Source organism: Pantherophis guttatus, chromosome 3 (assembly GCF_059756535.1).
Source record: "Pantherophis guttatus breed Tessera chromosome 3, ASM5975653v1, whole genome shotgun sequence".
Classification (NCBI taxonomy): Eukaryota; Metazoa; Chordata; class Lepidosauria; order Squamata; family Colubridae; genus Pantherophis; species Pantherophis guttatus.
In genome coordinates this window covers 210,112,793-210,133,525 of record NC_142065.1, presented here as the reverse complement: position 1 = coordinate 210,133,525, position 20,733 = coordinate 210,112,793, and the positions used below count along the sequence as shown (strand labels likewise).

General features: G+C 44.7%; 1 protein-coding gene across 1 annotated transcript in view; it reads right to left on the bottom strand.

Moving 5' to 3' along the window:
• DENND3 (DENN domain containing 3) overlaps positions 1–17,686 on the bottom strand; it is a 47,577-nt gene extending 29,891 nt beyond the window's left edge. The window contains exons 1-6 of the mRNA XM_087890948.1: positions 17,426–17,686; positions 5,417–5,693; positions 4,461–4,576; positions 4,066–4,202; positions 2,180–2,291; positions 533–652 (exon numbers count right to left, since the gene is read on the bottom strand). Coding sequence (XP_087747074.1) covers positions 533–652; positions 2,180–2,291; positions 4,066–4,202; positions 4,461–4,576; positions 5,417–5,693; positions 17,426–17,512 — 849 coding nt within the window. The 5' untranslated portion in view covers positions 17,513–17,686. The remainder of the gene's footprint in view (positions 1–532; positions 653–2,179; positions 2,292–4,065; positions 4,203–4,460; positions 4,577–5,416; positions 5,694–17,425) is intronic.
• Positions 17,687–20,733: the final 3,047 nt, after the last annotated feature.

The following is a 20,733-nucleotide window of genomic DNA, read 5'->3' as shown; positions in this document are numbered from 1 at the left end:
TGTGGTGACCAAAACTGGATGCAGCATTCCAGGTGTGGCCTTACGAAGGCTTCTATGCTTCTGTTCATACAACCAAGAATTGTATTAGCTTTTTTGGCTGCCGCCGCACACTACCATTAATCCTTCACCATTAATATCTTCACGATAACTGAACTGGCACCTGGAAACTCAAACTTGCTTTCTGATAAACAGAACAGGCACATTTTAATAGGCAGAAAGCAATTTCCTGCACAGCATTTTTAAAAAGATACAGATAGTACTCAATTTACAACTGTAATGGAGCCTGTCCATTATGGTTGTAATTTGTGACAGTTGTAAAACAGGTCACCCAGATGAAAAATCGGATTTCACAACCTTCGTTACGGTGGTCATCCAGCAAACCCATTGTCCGCAATGGGACATTCAATGGGATTTGAAGTCCACATGCCTTAAAACTTCTGAAGTTGAAAAACACCGGGATAAGGGAACTCCGTGCCAATTTGGCAGAAGATTGATGAAGAAAATGTCAATCAGTTTAAAAACGACCCTTTACCTGTAAAATCTGTTCCGGCTTGAAGCAAAGGAAGGGAAGATGTAGATCCAAATCAATAAGAGGGCTGTCGGGATCTTCCTGAGATGGAAATACGACTTGGAGAGGCTTCACATTAAATAGCTAGAAGAGGAACAGATGGGGGTCTTCAGCTTTGGTGGGTTTCATCGCCACAAACAGCAGAAAGAGATTACAATTCGTTTTCTAAAGAGAATCGGAGTGGAAGAGGCTATGTGGTCTGAACCAGGGATCCCCAATCCCGGGGCCACCACTGGAACATGGCTAATTCGCAACCGGGCTGCGCGAGTAGTGGGCTGGGAACGCACGCGTGCACACACAACTTCCTCACTTGCGTGGCCCTGTTTCTTTCCAACAGACTCCTTCAAAGTCTTTGTAACGTATCAATGAATTCCGCCACATTGTATATAGCAGAGGTGTCAAACTCAATTTCATTGAGTCAGGGTTGTGTTAGACCTCGGCGGGGTGGGGGTGGCCGGGGGCATGGCCAGCTCGATGTCACTCATCGAGGCTCCGTTTTAGGCTGTGACAGCCTCTTGCAGCCCTCTGTCAGCGAAAACGAAGCACATGGGGGGGGCCCACACACGGCCCTCCCGGGCTCCGTTTTTGGCCGCGACGGCCTCCTACAACCCTCTGCCACCAAAAACCAAGCTCGGGGAGCCTGCGTGTGGCATCCCCCAGCCTCCATTTTTTGTTGCAATGGCCTCCTGCATCCCTTTGCCAACGAAAACGAAGCTCAGGGAGGCTGCAAGTAGTCCGCTTGGGCTGTTTTCGCTGGCAGAGGCACCGTGGGCTGGTCCTTTGTTGTTTCCAGGGCCGGTCCACGGGCCAGATCTGAGCACCCTACGGGCCGAATCCAGCTAGCGGGCCTTGAGTTTCACACCCATGGTATAGAGAGTTTATTTCCGATAGTATATCTAAGAATCCCATGTATACTTACACCTGATTCAGTTTTCTCTTTTGGCGTGAGCAACACTACGCAGAGTGCAGAAAAGGTGTAAGGGGGAATAGGTTGAAGAAAGCAGAAACGTGAGATCCGGAAAAGGAAACAAGAGCTCAAATCCCTCTTGCCAAAAGTGGGTCGGACAGAAGAGGATCAACAAGGAAATCCTAGGAAGGCAGAAAGAGCAAAGGAGAAAGAGAAAGTTTAGCGACAGAGAAATCAAGGCAGTGATCAAATCTATGTTGATTGTGAATGCCCCGATATGCATCAAGAAAAGAATACTGTTTTGCAGTGGGAAAACGATGGAAGGGTGTGCGAGAATGACTTTTGAGGGAAGAGGGGAAGAGATGCTATCTAGGGAACGATCAGATAAAAGGATAGGTAGCCTTCAGCTGCTTAACAGCCAGAGATAGGAAGCTAAAAAAGACCCACCCTAAGAGATCAGGCAGATAAAAGCTTCTGTGGGAGATCTGTACTTTCAGATTTACGAGATTCTGTTAATGTAACCCTACAATTAAGTAAATTTAGCTCATCTCATCCGTGTTTCCTGTTGGGCTTATACAAATGTCGAGAAGGAAATCCACACCGTTCTCTTCTCAAACGCTACTGCTTCTAAAAAGCTCTCCACAATCCTTGTTTGCGCTAAAGCACAGGAAATCATAAAATATAGTATATTTTTAAGTATTTACCAGATGAAGCTGCCCAGGAGGAGAACTGGGTATCAGGGATAACTTTGCTGCAAATTCTTTTATGTGTTCCTCGATTTCTGAATCTTTGTAAGGCTTCAGCCGTAGCAATAAGCTGCAATTAAAAAAAAAAAAAAGAAGAAGAAGATAACAGCAAGGAGTAGGAAGTTGTTTGAGAAGAATTCTAGTGCCTTTCAAACATTTGTTTCTTTGGCAAAAAATGTACCATTTTATTTTTCTTTAATTTAATGCAATTCTGATCTTTTCCTACCCAAATACGGATCTTAAGTTTTAAAGCAATTAATCTTGCAGAACAATTCATGCAAATTTAATCTAGTTTTGCAGCTCCGCTCCTGCCAGCTTATTATTACTATATGAAATTAAAGTCTAGCCAGTAGGACATAAAATTCAGCACCTCGCTTTAAAAATTTAGAAGCTGCGAATTTACAATAGGAGGCCTCTGTTCTCATCTGTTCTCAAAATCTCTACGAAATTACTTCAAAGTGGAGTCAGGGTTCTAAGTAATACGTCATAGCAAGCAGAACTCCGAGGCAAGAACAGGTTTATTGGACGTATCATATTGGCACAGACTGGTGAAAACCGACTCTAAAGGTTCCTGCAGTTTTCGCTGAATTAAAAGTAAAAGTTATTCCCCCTTTCCCAAACAATCAGCCACATGGTCCAATCAAGCTGCTGTCCAGTTGTTTGGAAACTTCACTCCTCCTCTCTTCAGCCACCTGTCCTTGGTTCTTAGGGGAAGTTATTTTGTTTTGGCTAACACCCCCCCCCCGCTATCTCTTTTTCCCCCTCCCTATCCCTCAGCACCCTTGTGGCAACTCTGAAGCCTCCAAGATGCCCTCAGTCAGGCCATTTTCAGAGCTGACAGGTGGTACTAACCATGAAAGTGAATTGTAAGAGTTGTTAAGTGAATCATTCACAGTTGGTGTGTTAGTAACACGGTTGTTAAGTGAATCTGGCTTCCCCCATTGACTTTTTCCTTTGTCAGGAGGGGATCACAAAAAGGGGATCACAAGACCTTGGGGCACAGCAACGGCCATAAGTGTGAGTCAGTGGCCAAGCATCTGAATTTCGATCACAGGTCTGCTACAAAGGTCATAAAGTGGAAAAAAATGCTCACTTTTTTCAGTGCAGTTGAAACTCACTAAATCTCAGGGGTCTCAGCCAGCCGGTTGAAGTCTGCCAGGCTTAAAGTGCCCAAGGTTGGAGACCCCTGCACTAAATGAACTGTTGTAAGTCGAGGACTACCTATAAATGTGTTCTGCCCCAGCTCCGGATTCCCAAGGATTGTGAAACACACCAACGGTCCTTATCAAAGTTATAACGTACCAAGAATAAACAAAGTCCGGCAAAGGTTGGCAACCAGCCCAGAAAACAAGATACGATAAGACACTCACTCTAAAAAATGCTCTGTAATAATTACACGTTGTTTCCAGCAAGAAACTTACTAACGGCATGTGACTTAAATAGGCTAAGGGAGTGGCCAATTATCCTCAAACCTTACTCTCGAGGAGACCTCCTCCTCCTGAGTAGCCACTCCTGCCTTTTGGCAGTCCTGCGTGCTCGAGCATTGAAGAGAGGCTCCTCCACTTCGCTCTCTCCACTTGAAGGAGCCTCTGGAGGTTTTGAAGGCCCTGGCTGAGTCTCTGCCTCTGGCACCACATCCTCTTCTGCCTCCTCGCTGTCTGACATGAGCGCCGGCTGCGCAGGCTGCTGGCGCGACCCCACACCAGCCTCCTCACCGTCAGGATCAGCCACGATCCGCGCAGGCCGCTGGCAGGCCACAACAAAATGCTAACAAAATTATGACTATCCCAGCAGCTCTATTTGTCCTCACAAAGAAAAAAAGCCAACCAAATATTTATCCTTACCAAGACAAACAGTCCTTCAAGGCGTTGAAATATGGGTACCTGGATATGACACAAACGGCAAATGGTACGAAGTACGAATCAGCTCTGGAGCTTTGAAGTTTATCCCAATGTGCCTGCCCATTGTAAAGGCGTCCCTCCTAAAGAAAAAAAAAAAACACAACTGCTTGTGATTTGGTTGTCTTTCAAGGACAGGGAAGTTATTCGCATACTCACAAAGACCCACAACTACAGTGTCATTGAAGCAGGTCATTCAACGGGCCTTCAACACTTCAATTATGGATGTTTCTCCTGACTGATGCTCGCTTGGCTCCCTCCCCACCTCTCTTTCACCGAGGCATTTCCAGATCCGGCACTGGAATAACTTCATTAAGATCAAAATAAATTAAAAAACATACTTGCACAGGCTGGTGATACTGGGCCACAACTCCGTAAGTTCGGTTTCCGAAAACATCTGTGAAAACGAGAAAATGAAAGTGGTCCTCTCTGGATTCAGACGTGACATAAAATCCTCCTGTTAAAAAAAAAAAACCACACAAAATAAAAGCATTGAAGAAAAAGAGCACAGATCTCACAGACTATGGCCTCTGTAAAAGGAATGAAATTCATTCCTTTGAATATTTTATTTATTTATTTTATTTTATTTGTCATATTTCTATGCCGCCCACTCTCCGAGGACTCTGGGCGGCTTACACCAATAAACAGTATACTAAATAGCATATTGCTCCCAACAATCTGGGTCCTCATTTTACCCACCTCGGAAGGATGGAAGGCTGGGTCAACCTTGAGCCCGGTGAGATTTGAACTTGCAGTAATTGCAGGCAGCTGGTGTTACTTAACAGTGCTTTAGTCTGCTGTGCCACCAAGGCTCTTGTAAATTAGTTTCCACCCATTGCTTCCTGTCCTACCCTCAGGTGCTTTGGAGAATAGCTTGACTCCCTCTTCTTTGGGGCAGCCCCTGAGATGTTGGAACACTACTATCGTGTCTCCCCTAGTCCTTCCTTTCATTAAACTAGACATACCCAATTCCAGCAACCATTCTTCATGTTTTAGCCTCCAGTCCCCTAATCATCCTGGTTGCTCTTCTCTGCACTCTTTCTAGACTCTCAACATCTTTTTTACATCGTGGCAACTAAAACTGGATGCAATATTCCAAGTGTGGCCTTACCAAGGCATTATAAAGTGGTGTTAACACTTCACATGATCTTGATTCTTCCCTGACCTTGATATAAATAGCTAAAACACAAAGTCACACAAAATATTTAGTCACCCACTCGGACCTCTGCATCAAAGTGATATATATATATATATATATATATATATATATATATCTTAATAAATAAGAGAAATAAACCTGGAAAGCAAAGCTGGGGCAGTCCATTCAGGTCGACATCTTTGGGAACAGCGATGTCTTCATCCTCAGGTGCTCTGGGGGCTCCGTTCACAGTCTTTGCATCTTCCGTCTTAAATTTCTCTTTCCTTTTTCGGAAAGAACGGCGTTTGGTTTTATTGAAAGCGTTGCTATTTAGCGGAAGAGCTTGCAAATCTTCCTTGCTGATAAAGGGAGGTACAAAAACGGAAAGAACTTCCGGTTCGAGTGGGATGGTTCTCACGTCTTTTTGTTGTGCAAGCTAAAAAAAAAAACCAGAATTAAGATAATTGGGATGGATTTTGTGATGGGCAATATGTTAAATCACATTTTAATATTGAGCTGCTCATCCTTATTCCTGTGAAAGGGGGGACCGGCTAACCTTCCATGTACTTTTTTTATAGCTCTCAGAAACCTGAATATCATCTATGTACAACTAAAATTCTCACGTATGATTGTTTGTTTGTAACTTTGGAGTGGTGCGGTAGCCTGGAGGTAGAGCTCTCGCCTCACAATTAGGAGGCTGAGAGTTTGATCCTAGGTAGAGGCAGATATTTCTCTCTCTGGGCACACTGGGAATATATCTGCTGAACAAAACTCCTCATTGGCAACAGGAAGGGCATCCGGCTATTAAAAAACTCTGCTAGCTCCATTCAGTTGCCCAGACTCCATCCCACAAGGGATTATGGGGTTGTTAAATGAAGATGATGATTGTTTCTGACTTTCAATTGGGTGAAACGGTGCATCGCAGGGTAACAAATTTTAAATCAACAGTCCTCAAATATACTAACTTGAGGAATGTGTCCAAAATAGCAACAGAACTTAGACTTATATACCATTTCGCAGTGTTTTAAAACCCTCTCTAAGTGGTTTTACAGAGTCAGCATATTTTCCCCAGCAATCTGGATCCTCATTTTACCCACCTTGGAAGGACGAAAGGCTGAGTCAACCTTGAACCTGCTGAGATTCGATCTGCCAAACTGCTGGCAGCCAGGGATCAGCAGAAGTAGGCTGCATGCAGTTCTGCATTCTAACCACTGCACCACCGCGGCTCTGGATCCTGGATCCATGACTCCCATGGGATTGAAATTTGGCAAAGTTGTGGCCACTTCAGTGCTGTTTTGCTGCCACAGTCAGCTATTATCACCTGATCATCATTTATAATATTACCACAAGGAATATTAGCTTCCCACAAGGAAAGTCAATGGGGAAGCCAGCAGGAAGTCAGAAGTCCTAAGCCAGCAGGTAGGTAAATGGCAGCTGCTGGGTTAGGGAAGGGCTGAGAGAGGATGCACAGGGCAAGGAGACCTACATGGGTCGGGGAGAGTACAAGGGGATGTGCAAGTGGTGTCTGAAATGATGGCCTAATGGATCATGGGTTCTCTAATGAGGGCTAAATACTGAAGATACCTTTAGATTGGAAACCAATAAAAGCTACGGTATAGCCCCTAAAACAGGAATATGACAATTATAAAACAATTTATAGTCCTGTCTATATTATTTAAAACCCTAAACCTATTATAATTTCATTTACTATTAGAGTTATAGTTCACTTTTATTCTACAACTCAAGGTGGTGTGTGTAATGTATGTATGTAACAAAGAAGAGGGGGTCAACTTATTTTCCAAAACACCAGAGAGCAGGACAAGAAACGATGGTGGAAACTAATCAAGGAGAGAAGCAACCTGGAGTTAAGGAGAAACTTCTTTTTTAGAAATAAATTTTATTAATTTTCTATTTATTACATTTCTTAGTGCTTAATAAACATCGTGTTGTCTGGGTATTTAAATTGTTTAGCAATACAGATTCCATTCTTACTCCCCACCCCTTTTTCCCAACCAACGTTGGATAGCATCCTGTGTCTTTTTTCTGTTTGAATTTCAATGTAAGTCTATCCATTTCTGCACAATCTAATATCTTCTTAATTATCTCTTCGTCTTGCGGTGAGGAGAAACTTCTCAACAGTGAGGACAATTAACAAGTAGAACGGCTTATCTTCAGAAGTTGTGGGTGCTTCATCACTGGAGTTTTTTTAAGAAGAGACTGGACAGACACTTGTCTGGAAATGGTATAAGGGCAGAGGTGTCAAACTCGATTTCATTTGAGGGCCGCATCAGGGTTGTGTTTGGGGCCGGGGTGGGCGTGGCTAGGATGGGCGTGGCGAGCTCAACATCATTCCTGTCGTGGGTGCCTGAGCGCTCTGCCAGCGGAAACGGGCTCCCGAGCTCAGTTTTCAGCTGCCAAGGCCTCCTGCAACCCTCTGCCAGTGAAAACGGAGCTCGGGAAGGTTACCCTCCCGCGCTCCGTTTTCACTGGCAGAGGGTTGTAAATATAGCTTGGGAGCTCATTTTCGCTGGCAGAAGCACAGCGGGCTGGTCCTTCACTGTTTCTAGGGCAGCCCCATGGGTCAGATCCAAGTACCCCGTGGGCCGGATCCAGCCTCCAAGTTGGACACCCCTGGTATAGGAACTCCTGTTTGAGCAGGGGGTTGGACTGGAAGACCTCCAAAGTCCCTTCCAGCTCTATTCTATTCTAATAGTTTGACTCCCTCTTCTTTGTGGCAACCCCTGAGATATAGCAGTGTTCCAATATCTCAGGGGCTGCCACAAAGAAGAAGGAGTCAAGCTATTCTCCAAAGCACCTGAGGGTAGAACAAGAATGAGCCGAGGTGGCGCAGTGGTTAGAGTGCAGTACTGCAGCTACTTCAGATGACTTGCTAGTTCAGCAGTTCAGCGGATCAAATCTCACCAGGCTCAAGGTTGACTCAGCCTTCCATCCTTCCGAGGTGGGTAAAATGAGGACCCAGATTGTTGGGGGCAATATGCTATTTAGTATACTGTCTTTGGTGTAAGCCGCCCAGAGTCCTTGGAGAGTGGGCGGCATAGAAATATGACTAATAAAATAAATAAATAAATAATAAAGAAGCAACGGATGGAAACTAATCAAGGAGAGAAGCAACTTAGAACTGAGGAGAAATTTCCTGACAGTTAGAACAATTAATAAATGGAACAACTTGCCTGCAGAAGTTGTGAATGCTCCAACACTGGAAATTTTTAAGAAGATGTTGGATAACCATTTGTCTGAAGTGGTGTAGGATTTCCTGCCTCGGCAGGGGGTTGGACTAGAAGACCTCCAAGGTCCCTTCCAACTCTGTTATTCTGTTCTGTTCTGTTCTGTTCTGTTCTGTTCTGTTCTGTTCTGTTCTGTTCTATTCTATTCTATTCTATTCTATTCTATTCTATTCTATCCTATCCTATCCTATCCTATCCTATCCTATCCTATCCTTATTCTATTCTCCTGTCTCCCATTTTCCCCACCACATACCCCCAGCTCTGTGAGGTGGTTGGGCTGAAAGCAAACGGCTGGCCCAGATTAGGTTTTCATCCATAAGGGAGGACTAGAATTCACAGCCTCTTGTTTTGAAGTTCAGCATCTTCACCACTAGCTCTGTGATTCTGGTGACTTTTTTAGTCCTCCAAAATTGTAAGTATGGTCCATATGGTTCATATCAAGACTTTGCCCATCAAATTGTAATGTAAAACATCACCAAAATGCATAAAGCAAAGGGTTAACAATCAGTGCAATCTTTTATTTCCAAGATTGCTACAGAATTCAAGAACCAGGCAGAGAAAACATAAACAATAGCAAATCAATGATGTCACCACACATCTCATTGTTCATTTGCATGCAAAAAAATGCACCACACCTACAAACTGTTCTCACTTTAGATTGAAACTGGTTTGGTTTATTTAATCTTAGGAAAAAATGCTTCATACTCAGTGTTTCTTTTTTTTTAGAAATTTCTACAATTTTCAATAAGAATTTTTTTTAAATCCTGCTCTAATGTTTTTCTAGGAAGGTTTTGTTTGTTTGTTTACTTGTTTGTTTATAACAAATCAGCAACATCTTGCGGCACCTGTATTTTCTTTTGGAATTTCATTGTGAAGCTGCTGTTTACCCTTCAGTTGAGCAGTTATGTATGTGGACATTTTAATATCAAAAGTTTTTAAATGTTAATACAGTTCAGCCTTTTTTTTTTGTAAAGAATGCTTGATTTTGTTTCTCTCTTATGAGATTGTCTTATTTCCCAAGGAATGCCTGAAACCTGAAATCTCAAAGCTCTATTACCAAGAAATAATATTCTAGGAATTATTTCAATTTCCCTCCCATTTTTTCTTATTATAAGAGCCTGAGTGGCGCAGCAGACTAATGCTACTGTTAAAAGTAGTATTTAGCTTCCAGCTGCCTGCAATTACTGCGAGTTCAATTCTCACCAGGCTCAAGGTTGACTCAGCCTTCCATCCTTTCTAAGGTAGGTAAAATGAGGACCCAGTTGTGGGGGCAATAAGATGACTTTGTATAAAATATACAAAAGTATGAAGGTTATTGCTTAATGCCTTGTAAGCCGCCCTGAGTCTCCGGAGAAGGGTGGCATATAAATCAAAGTCAAAAAAAAAAATTAACTGCCAGAATGGATGCAAGCTCCATCCCTCTTACCACCAAGAATAAGTGTTGGACATGACTACCTGGAAAATAAATGGTGGCCACAGAAAATACTACATTACTACCCAGAGCAGGAGGTGGGGGTCAGGCTGTGACAATCTAGAAGAGTTCTGGGAGAGGAACTTGAGACCTGTCTTCACAATCTATACTAGAACTTGCAGATGTCTCCAACTATGGTACCTTTTAAGACTTTTGGACTTTCCCTCCCCCCAGCATGACTGGCTAGGGAATTCTGGAAGCTGAAGTCCACAATTCTAAACGTTGCTAAGGTTAGACACTCACGCTCTATAGCCATGATGGCGAACCTATGGCACGTGTGCCACGGGTGGCACACAGAGCCATATCTGTAGGCACGTGAGCGTTGCTCTAGCTCAGCTCCAGCGCACATGCCCGCACCGGCCAGCTGATTTTTGAGCCTTCCGGGCCTACTGGAAGTCGGGAAAGGGGCTGTTGCCGGCCTCTGGAGGGCCTCTGGGGGAGTGGGGAAGGCCGTTTTAGCCCTCCCCAGGTGCCTAGAAAGCCTCTGGAGCATGGAGAGGGCGAAAAAGGGCCTTCCGGTCCCACCAGAAGTCGGGAAACGAGCCATTTCTGGAGGGCCTCCGGTTGGGGGGAGGCCATTTCCGTCCTCCCCAGGCTCCTAGAAAGCCTCTAGAGCCTGGGGAGGGCAAAAAATGGGCCTACCGGGCCCACCATGCCATCGTGTGGCAAAAACAGGGGGAGCGCAGGAAGGTTGTGCGTGCATGTGGGGGGGCGCATTGAATTATGGTTGTAGGCACATGCACACGCGGCACCCACCCCCCGCACGACCCCTGCTTTTGGCATATAATGGCAAAAAAGTTAGCAATCACTGCTCTATAGAATCAGCCATTATTTCCACTGAACCGTATAATGTACAATCACACAATAATATTAAATACAACACATTGTATGTGTGAACGTGCATGCGTGCAGAAGGGGAACCTAGTTAAATGTGTTTCCAGAAATTTATGCTTTCTCCTGTTCCCGCTTTTCAACAAACCGTGCCGAATAATATGTTTTTAAATGCTGAAATGTTTAATCATGGGTTAAATAAGTTATGAACTAATTGAACAAAAATAACCTGCTCATAGATGAGGGGAAAATGAAAGAATGTGGTTTTTTTTTAAAAAAAAAGGCAGGATGAACAATAGTACCCTTGGAAATTTTCTCTGCAGTTTTTCCCCATAAGTCAATTGGAAATAGTTTTATGAACCCTTATGACTCAGCCTGGAGAGAGAGAAAGAGAGATTGTGCCATCGCATTACAACATATGTTGTAGTGCCCACAGAACGAGAAGGAAATAAATCACCCAGTTCTGAGCAAAGAAGCATACTTTATATAAAGCTTTTCTGGCTGAGGAATTCTGGGAGTTGAAGTCCACAAGTCTTAAAGTTGCCAAGGTTGGAGACCCCTGCTTTATACTATGCTATGTATGGCACTGTCTCAACTTTGGAATATATAGTATCACTCTTATCCTACCTCATATATTACAAAACTACAGTGGATGTGAGTAACCTGGCCAGCTATTTTCACTCTACAGGTAGTCCTCAACTTATGACCACAATTGTGCCCAACATTTCTGTTGTATGAGCCGCGATGGCGCAGTGGTTAGAGTGCAGTACTGCAGGCTACTTCTGCCGACTGCTGGCTGCCTGCAATTTGCCAGTTCGAATCTCACCAGGCTCAAGGTTGACTCAGCCTTCCATCCTTCCGAGGTGGGTAAAATGAGGACCCAGATTGTTGGGGGCAAGAGGCTGATCCTGTATACCGCTTAGAGAGGGCTGTAAAAGAAGTTCTAGTTAGAACTTCTGTTTATTAGTATCTTCTAACGCTAATCACAGTGCTCTAATCTGCTGTTTTTGTATTATTAGGTAAGATACATTGCAGGAAAATTATGTGTGATAACCTTGAACCTACACAGCTAAGTAAGAAATACAATGAATAGGAGAGTAAGACTAGCAACCAAGTTCAAAATATTTTTCCTGGCTCATTCAAAGTCCCTCAAAGGAATATTAACAGTTGTAAGGCCAAAAAATAAGGCAACATCTCCATGTGTCAATACAGGCATTAGGCAAAATCATATTTAATCATCCACTTCAAAACTACAGCTTTGTTTAATACTGAATCTGCTTAGCATCGAACACGGTAGCAATTGACAGAATAATCTGAGAATTAACAACACAGCATCATTCTGTATTTTCTTAAACTAGAAAAACAAATGTTATAAAGAAGGGAAATGAGCAATACTATTGATATATAAACTGCAGCCCATTAAAGAAAAATAAAACTGGCTCAGTTACATCCTGTTTCTTTTACTGAGGTTTGCAAATGGGGTTTCGTCCCACCCTTATTACAACATGTATGTATCATGCAAAACAGACAAAAACGCTATTCTCCATTAGGAACATTTGTGCAAGCCAAGAGTTGCACAGAAATACGACAATAGCAGCTCAGCCTTCTATGTGCTAGAGATTCTTAATATTTTCTAAACTAAAGTAAGTGTCTTATTGGCCAGAGTCTTATGGGACAATTTAAAAGTAGCGGATGGGGCCTGAACAATTGTTAAATGTTATTTCTTTTATTCTTAAATGTGACAATGATCATGGGATTCCTTTCCAGTCGTGGATGTAAAGATCCTGAAGATGAAACTTTGGCCACCTAATGAGAAGGAAGGACTCACTGGAGAAGAGCCTAATGCTGGGAAAGATTGAGGGCAAAAGAAGAAGGGGACGGCAGAGAATGAGGTGGCTGGATGGAGTCACTGAAGCAGTCGGCGTGAGCTTAAATGGACTCCAGAGGATGGTAGAGGACAGGAAGGCCTGGAGGAACGTTGTCTATGGGGTCACAATGGGTCAGACACGACTTCGCAACTAACAACAACAACAAAGATTGTGTTCAAAGGTTTCTGATGTCACTTGCCCCATGGGCTTCAGATTGGACTGACCTAAAATTAGCAAACTATCATCAACCAACGTAGTACACGAAGGATTTGAAGTCTGCAACCACTGCAACCAAGAGAAAAATGTGAAACCGGGGGCTGAGAGCCTCAAGCCAACCTCTTCCCCAACTTCAGATAGTAGAGGAGTTCAACATTTTGACGCACAAAAACTAGGAAGAGGTAGAATTGTGGTGGAAAAAAGTAGCCAACCAGAGTCCGAATGTCTACGGAGATTATCAGTCACCCAGTGTCATGCTTGTCCCAAAGGTGCTTTTTTCAAGAGGCAACTGGAAAACTGGAACCAGAAAGTCCAGTTGCCTCTTGAAAAAGCACCTTTGGGACAACCAGTGTCTCATAACAGTAATCTTAAAAACCCAACAACAATAAGATGGTGGCTTACAGAGGTGACCCATCTCCCTCTGTCTACTTGATTCCTAATTTGATCCAATTCCTGTTAATTTGAACCTTGTTAACATTTTTAACATTTTTGTTGTGGCCCGTCAGCAGCCTGTGTGGATTGTAGCTGATTCTGACAGTGAGGAGGCTGGTGTGGTGCTGCGCCAGCATCCTGTGCAGCTGGTACTCGAGTCAGACAATGAGGAGGCTGGAGAAGATGTGGTGCCAGAGGCGGGGAATCAGCCAGGGCCTTCAGAACCTCCAGAAGCTCCTTTAAGTGAAGAGGACGAAGAGGAGGAGCCTCTTCTCGATGCACGGGTGCGCAGAGCGGCCAAAAGGCAGGAGTGGCTTCTCAGGAGGAGGTCTCCTCAAGAGTAAGGCTTGGGGCTAATTGGCCACTCCTTTAGCCTATTTAAGGAGGAACGCCGACTGAAGCAAGTTGTAGGGAACAACTTTAGTTCATTCTCCTTCGCGTCTGGATTCTCTGCAAATTGCTTCTGGGCTTTCTGCCAACCTTAGTAAGATTGTGATTACTTTATCTTTGGTTTCTTTTAGGCTGTTAAGAAAATTTATTAACAGCCTTTGTTTGGAAAAGACTAAGTTATTTTAGTAAATTTAAGTTTTGTATAGACTTTTTGTGTGCTGTGTTCTTTGGGGTCCATAGCTGGGGCAGAACAACTTTACAGGTAGTCCTCAAGCTACCTTACAAACACAATTGAGCTCAAAATTTCTCTTGCTAAGCGAGACGGTCATTAAGTCAGTTTTGCTCCATTTTACAGACTTGATTGCCACAGTTGTTAAATGAATCGCGTGCAGTTGATAAGTGAGTAACACCCGGTTGTTAAGTGAACCTGGCTTCCCCATTGACTTTGCTTGCCAGAAGGTCGTAAAAGAGGATCCCATGACCTTAAGAGACTGCAACCGTCATAAATGTGAGTCAGTGGGCAAGCGTCTGAATTTTGACCATGTGACCACAGAAAAGCTGCAACGGTCATAAATGTGGTAACAGTCACAAATCAATTTTTTCAGTGCCCTGTTGTAACTTTGGTCACCAAACTGTTGTAAAGCAGGGACTATCTGTATATTTTTGTTTTTATTGTATCATAAGCTGCCCAATCACTTCAATACAGGTAGTCCTCGACTTACGTCCACAATTGAGCCCAAACTTTTTGTTGTTAAGTGAGACATTTGTTAAGTGAGTTTTGCCCCATTTTACGACCTTTCGTGCCACAGTTGTTAAGTGAATCACTGCAGCTGATAAGGTAGTAACCCGGTTGTTAAGTGAATTTGGCATCCCCGCTGCCAAGCATCTAAATTTTGATCACATTACCATGGAAATCCTGCAACAACGTAAAATGTGAAAAATGGTCGTAAGTCACTTTTTCAGTGCCGCTGTAAGTTTGAGCAGTCACTAAATGAACTGTTGTAAGTCAAGGACTACCTGTAGTGAGATGGGTACCAAATAAGCTTAATAAATAAATAATGGTTTAATAACAATTATCTCAGTACACCTGCATGTTCCCAGTTTTATCAAATACCTAATTTTAATGTTTTTAATATGTTGACTGTTGTATAATCTTGTTTTTCTTGTCTTGTTAGCAGACCAGAGTCATTTTGATAGCGAGATGGGCTGCATATAAATGTAATCAATGTTGGATAAATAGCAAATAACCTCTGTACCAGAGGTGTACTTGGTTCCCAATTTTATCCAATCCCTGCTCATTTTAATATTTTTCATGTGGTATATTCCGGCTTTGCTTGTATTGTATTGCAAGCTGCCCACAGTTGGTTCGATAATGAAGTGAGCAGGAAATACATTTAATGGGTTCAAAATAAATAATAAATTCAAACCTCAGCCTCAGAATCAGGCCTTTCCACTGGGAAATTAACAGCGCTGAACTCCTGAGCTGGCAGCAACAAAACAATCTTTTTAAGGTCGTACAGCAAATACAGATTAGATCTCAACTGAAAACAAGTTTATTCAGTCACCTTTCAAAGTTACAACGGCACGGAAAAAAGCGAGTTATGACCATTTTTCACTCTTATGACCATTGCTGCAGCCCCATGGTCACGTAATCAAAATTTGAACGCTTGGCAATTGACCCATATTTATGACCGTTGCGGTGAACCCCTTTTGCGACCTTCTGACAAACCAAAGTCTACGGGGGAAGCTAGATTCACTTTACAACCGTGTTGCTAACGTAACCACTGCAGTGATTCACTTAACAACCATGGGAAAAAAAGGTCATAAAAGGAGGCAAAACTCACTTAACAACCGTCTCACCAATGGAAATACCGGGCTGAGTTGTGGTCAAAACTCAAGGACTTGTTGTAGTCCCTGGGTTTTTTGGGGGGGGGGGAGTTGCCATTTTTTTTCAAATCTCCCCCAAATCTCTGCCAAGATCTGGTGGATTCATACAAAGGTTATAAAAATAAATACAGGCAGTCCTTGTCATACAGTGGTTCATTTAGTGACCATTCAAAGTTACAACAGCACTGAAAAACGGGATTTAGGACTGTTTTTCACACTTACGACCATTGCAGCATCCCCATGGTCATGTGATCCAAATTCAGATGCTTGGCCACTGGTTCATATTTATGACCGTTGCAGTGTCCCCAGATCATGTTAACCCCTTTTGCGACCGCTTCATATTTAAGCGCGGCCAGGTGTTTCAGGAGGAAGAGAGGTGACCCGCAGGTTGATCCGGGAAAAGCTTTCTTTTTCTTTTTCTCTTTCTCGTCTTCCTCTTCCTCTTTCCCTTCTCCTTCCTCCTCCTCCTCTTCTTCTTCCTCTCCTCTTCTCCTTCTTCCTCCTCCTCCTCCACTTCTCCTCCTTCCTTTTCCCTTTCCTCCTCCTCTTATCCTTCTTCCTCCTCCTCCTCTCCTTTTCCTCTTTCCTCTTCTCCTTCTTCCTTTTCTTTCCTCCTCCTTTTCTTCTGCCTCTCCTCCTCCCCTCCTCTCCTTCTCCTCCTCCTCCTCGTTCTCCTTCTTCCTTTTCCCTTTCCTCCTCCTCTTCTTCTCCTTCTTCCTCCTCTCCTCTCCTCCTCCTCGTTCTCCTCCTTCCTTTTCCCTTTCCTCCTCCTCCTCTTCTCCTTCTTCTTCCACCTCCTCTCCTTTTCCTCTTCTCCTCTTCTCCTTCTTCCTTTTCTCTTTCCTCCTCTTCTTCTTCTGCCTCTCCTCCTCCTCTCCTCCACTCCTTCTCCTCCTCCTCGTTCTCCTTCTTCCTTTTCCCTTTCCTCCTCCTCTTCTTCTCCTTCTTCCTCCTCTCCTTCTCTTCTCCTCCTCCTCTTCTCCTTCTTCCTCTCCTCCTCTCCTCCTCTCCTCCTCTTCTTCTCCTTCTTCCTCCTCTCCTCCTCTCCTTCTCCTCCTCCTCTTCTCCTTCTTCCTCTCCTCCTCTTCTCCTCTTCTTCTCCTTCTTCCTCTCCTCCTCTCCTCCTCTCCTCCTCCTCTTCTCCTTCTTCCTCTCCTCCTCTCCTCCTCTTCTCCTCCTTCTTCCTCTCCTCCTCTCCTCCTCTCCTTCTCCTCCTCCTCTTCTCCTTCTTCCTCTCCTCCTCTCCTCCTCTCCTCTTCTTCTCCTTCTTCCTCTCCTCCTCTCCTTCTCCTCTTCTCCTCCTCTTCTCCTTCTTCCTCTCCTCCTCTCCTCCTCTTCTTCTCCTTCTTCCTCCTCTCCTTCTTCCTCTCCTCCTCCTCCTTCTCTTTCTCCCTCCTTCTCCTCCTGTTCTCCTCTTCTTCTCCTTCTTCCTCCTCTCCTCCTCTCCTTCTCCTCTTCTCCTCCTCCTCCTCTTCTCCTTCTTCCTCTCCTCCTCTCCTCCTCTCCTCCTCTTCTTCTCCTTCTCTTTCTCCCTCCTCCTCCTCCTCCTGTTCTCCTTCTCCTTCCTTGCGAAAAGGCTCCCAACTTCGGGGCTGCCGGATTTGGAGGCAACCAGGCGGGCCGAGGAGGAAGGGAAAAAAAGACACGGGCAAACCTCCCCAGGCCCGCCCCGGCGAACCTTTTTCCACCCCACCCGCGGGCCAAACTTCCCCTCAAACTGCCTCGCGGGACTTGTGGGAGCGCCGTCCAAACACCGTCCCCCCCCGGGGATGGGGGGGAGGAGGAGAGCGCGCATTCCGACGTTTCCCCCCGACACGCGTGTTTATACCTGACGCGCTTCTCTGGCTTTCTCCCGGGAAACTCCGACCAAGACGCAGACTTCCAGCACGGCCGTGGGCAGCAGCAACTCGTCCATCGTCCCAGCACCGGCCCCGAGCCTGCTCGGAGCCGAAATACGGGACGACCTCTCCGCACCGCCGGCTCAAGCCGGACTCCTGAGGAGGCAGCGCTGCGCTGGCCTCCCCGTTGAAGGAAAAGGGGGAGGGGCCAGGGAGCCAGGGGCGTGGCCGCGGTCTCCAGGGGTGGGGCCACGCACGGCACGCGCGGAGGGGGGGAGGGGCCTCGAGGGAAGGGCTAAAGCGTAGGTCTTCAAACTTGGCCGCTTTAAGACTTGTGGACTTCAACTCCCAGAATTCTCCAGCCAGCATAGCATAGCATAGCATAGCATAGCTGGCTGGAGAATTCTGGGAGTTGAAGTCCACAAGTCTTAAAGCGGCCATGTTTGAAGACCTCTTGGCTGAAGAAAGGAGGAGAAAAGGGGGGGAAACTCTCTCTCCCTTCTGACCAAATAACAGAGTCAGAAGGGACCTTGTAGGTCATCTAGTCCAACCCCCTGCCCATACAGGAGACCATTTCTGACAGGTGGCAGTCCAGTTTCTTCTTGAAAGCCTCCAGGGAGGAGGGAGCTTCCCCCAATTTCTGAAGGCAACTTCTGTACCATTGGGTTGATTGTAGAAATAAGGAGGAATTTTCCTGACCGGGGATGACAATCAGGAGAAGAAACGATGGATGGAAACTAATCATGGAGAGAAGCAACTTAGAACAGGGGTGGGCAACTATGGCCCTTTTATGACTTGTGGATTTCAACTCCCAGAATTCCCTGAGCCAGCCATGTTAGCTCAGGAATTCTGGGAATTGAAGTCCACAAGTCATAAAAGGGCCATAGTTGCCCACCTCTGATCTAGAACTAAGGAGACATTTCCTGACAGTCCGGACCATCAACCAGTGGGACAGAAGTTGCCTTCGGGAGTTGTGGGAGCTTCATCATTGGAGGCTTTGAAGAAGAGACTGGACTGCCATCTGTCAGAAATGGTGTAGGGTCTCCTGCTTGGGCGGGGGGTTGGACTAGATGACCTCCAAGGTCCCTTCTGACTCTGTTATTCTTACTGTCAGAAAATTTCTCCTTATTTCTAGGTTGAATCTCTCCTTGGTCAGTTTCCATCCATTATTCCTTGTCTGGCTTTCAGGTGCTTTGGAAAATAGCTTGACCCCCTCCTCTCTGTGGCAGCCCCTCAAATACTGGAAGACATCTATCATGTCTCCCCTCTTCACTAGACTAGCCATGCCCAGTTCCTGCAACCGAGGTGGGAGCACCATCCCTGCTCTGGAAATGTATCTGTGCTATTGCCAGTTTGCCTTTCGGACTTGCCTGCTTTTGACTTTACGACAGCCCTGTGAGGTAGTCCTAAGGAAAATGCATGGCTGAGTCACAGAAAAGACCCAGCTACAGCATATCCAGGACCTGCTGCTTAGTTGCTTTTTAAGAAGAGATTGGACAACCCTTTGTCTGAAATGGTATAGGGCAGTGATGGCTAACCATTTTGCCGTCGCGTGCCAAAAGCAGGGTGGTCGCGCACCTGTGTGCCCACATCCATAATTCAATGCACCTCATCCCCCCAAGCATGTGCGCGCAACCCCCCCTTCGCTCCCCCTGCTTTTGGCACATGGTGGGCCCGGTAGGCCCGTTTTTCGCCCTCCCCAGGCTCCAGAGACTTTCTAGGAGCCTGGGGAGGGGGAAAACAGCCTTCCCCACCTCACTGGAGGCTGGAAACAGCCCATTTCCTGGCTTCTGGTGGGCCAGGAAGGCCCGAAATCAGTTGGCCGGCGTGCACATGGACACTGGAGCTAAACTAGGGCAACGCTTGTGTGCCCACAGATATGGCTCCATGTGCCACCTGTGGCACGCGTGCCATAGGTTTGCCACCACGGGTATAGGTCTTCCTGCCTGAGCGGAGGGTTGGAGTAGAAGACCTCCAAGGCCCCTTCCAACTCTTGTTATTCTGCTTTTAGATCATGCTCGTCCAACCTTTTGGCTTGCCACATTGAGTGAAGAGGAATAGTCTTGGGCCACATATGAAATATATAATTTAACATATAATTTTTAAAAAATACTTTTTAAATTTTTTTATTATTATTATTTTGTGGGGTCACATTACTAGCTGCCCAGGGCTGCAGGCAGCCTGTGGGACAAGGGTTGGACACGCCTGCTTTAAATCTTCGTTCTTGCAAAACATGTTTGGGTCTTCTGTGCAGACCTGTAGCTATGGTTCATAATGCTGTGCCAACCCAGAAAATTAGCTTGTTTTTGTAGAATGACAGAAGGGATGAGTCAGAAGGGATCTTAGAGATCATCTAGAGTTCTAGACAGAAGAGCTAGTTTGGTCTAGTGATGAAGGCACCAGGCTAGAAACTCTGAGTTCCAGTCCAGCTTTAGGGCAGCTGGATGACTATGGCACAGTCTTCCTCTGCCCAACACACCTGACAGAATTGTTGTTGTGGGTTAAATAGGAGGAGGAAGGAGATTAAGTATATTCACCACCTTGAGTTATTTATTTATCTTGTCATGTTTATGTTTATATTAGAGGTGAGACCCTTTGAGAGCTGTATGCAACGTAATTTCATTTTAGTGTATGCCGATTAGTGCACATTCAAAGTGACAATCAAGTATTCTATTTATAAAAATAACAGAGGAAGCATAAAAATCAAGTAATTAAAATAAATGTCCAATGTTTCTCAACCTTGTGTGTTAAGATGGGTGCATATTGGCTGCAAAATTCTGGGCGTTGAAAGTCTACACATCTGAAATTTGTTGAGATTTGTTGAGAATTCTGGGTGTTAACGTCTACACACCTTAAATTTGTTGAGATATGAGATTTGTTGAGAATTCTTTGAGTTCAAGTCCGCACTTCTTGAATTTGTTGAGATTTGAGATTTGTTGAGAATTCTTTGACTTAAAGTCCACACTTCTTAAATTTGTTGAGATTTGACATTTGTTGAGAATTCTTTCAGTTAAAGTCCACACTTCTTGAATTTGTTGAGATTTGAGATTTGTTAAGAATTCTGGAAGTTAAAGTCTACACTTCTTGAATTTGTTGAGATTTGAGATTTGTTGAGAATTCTTTGAGTTAAAGTCCACACTTCTTCAATTTGTTGAGATTTGAGATTTGTTAAGAATTCTGGAAGTTAAAGTCTACACACCTTAAATTTGTTGAGATTTGTTGAGAATTCTGGGTGTTAAAGTACACACCTTAAATTTGTTGAGATATGAGATTTGTTGAGAATTCTTTGAGTTCAAGT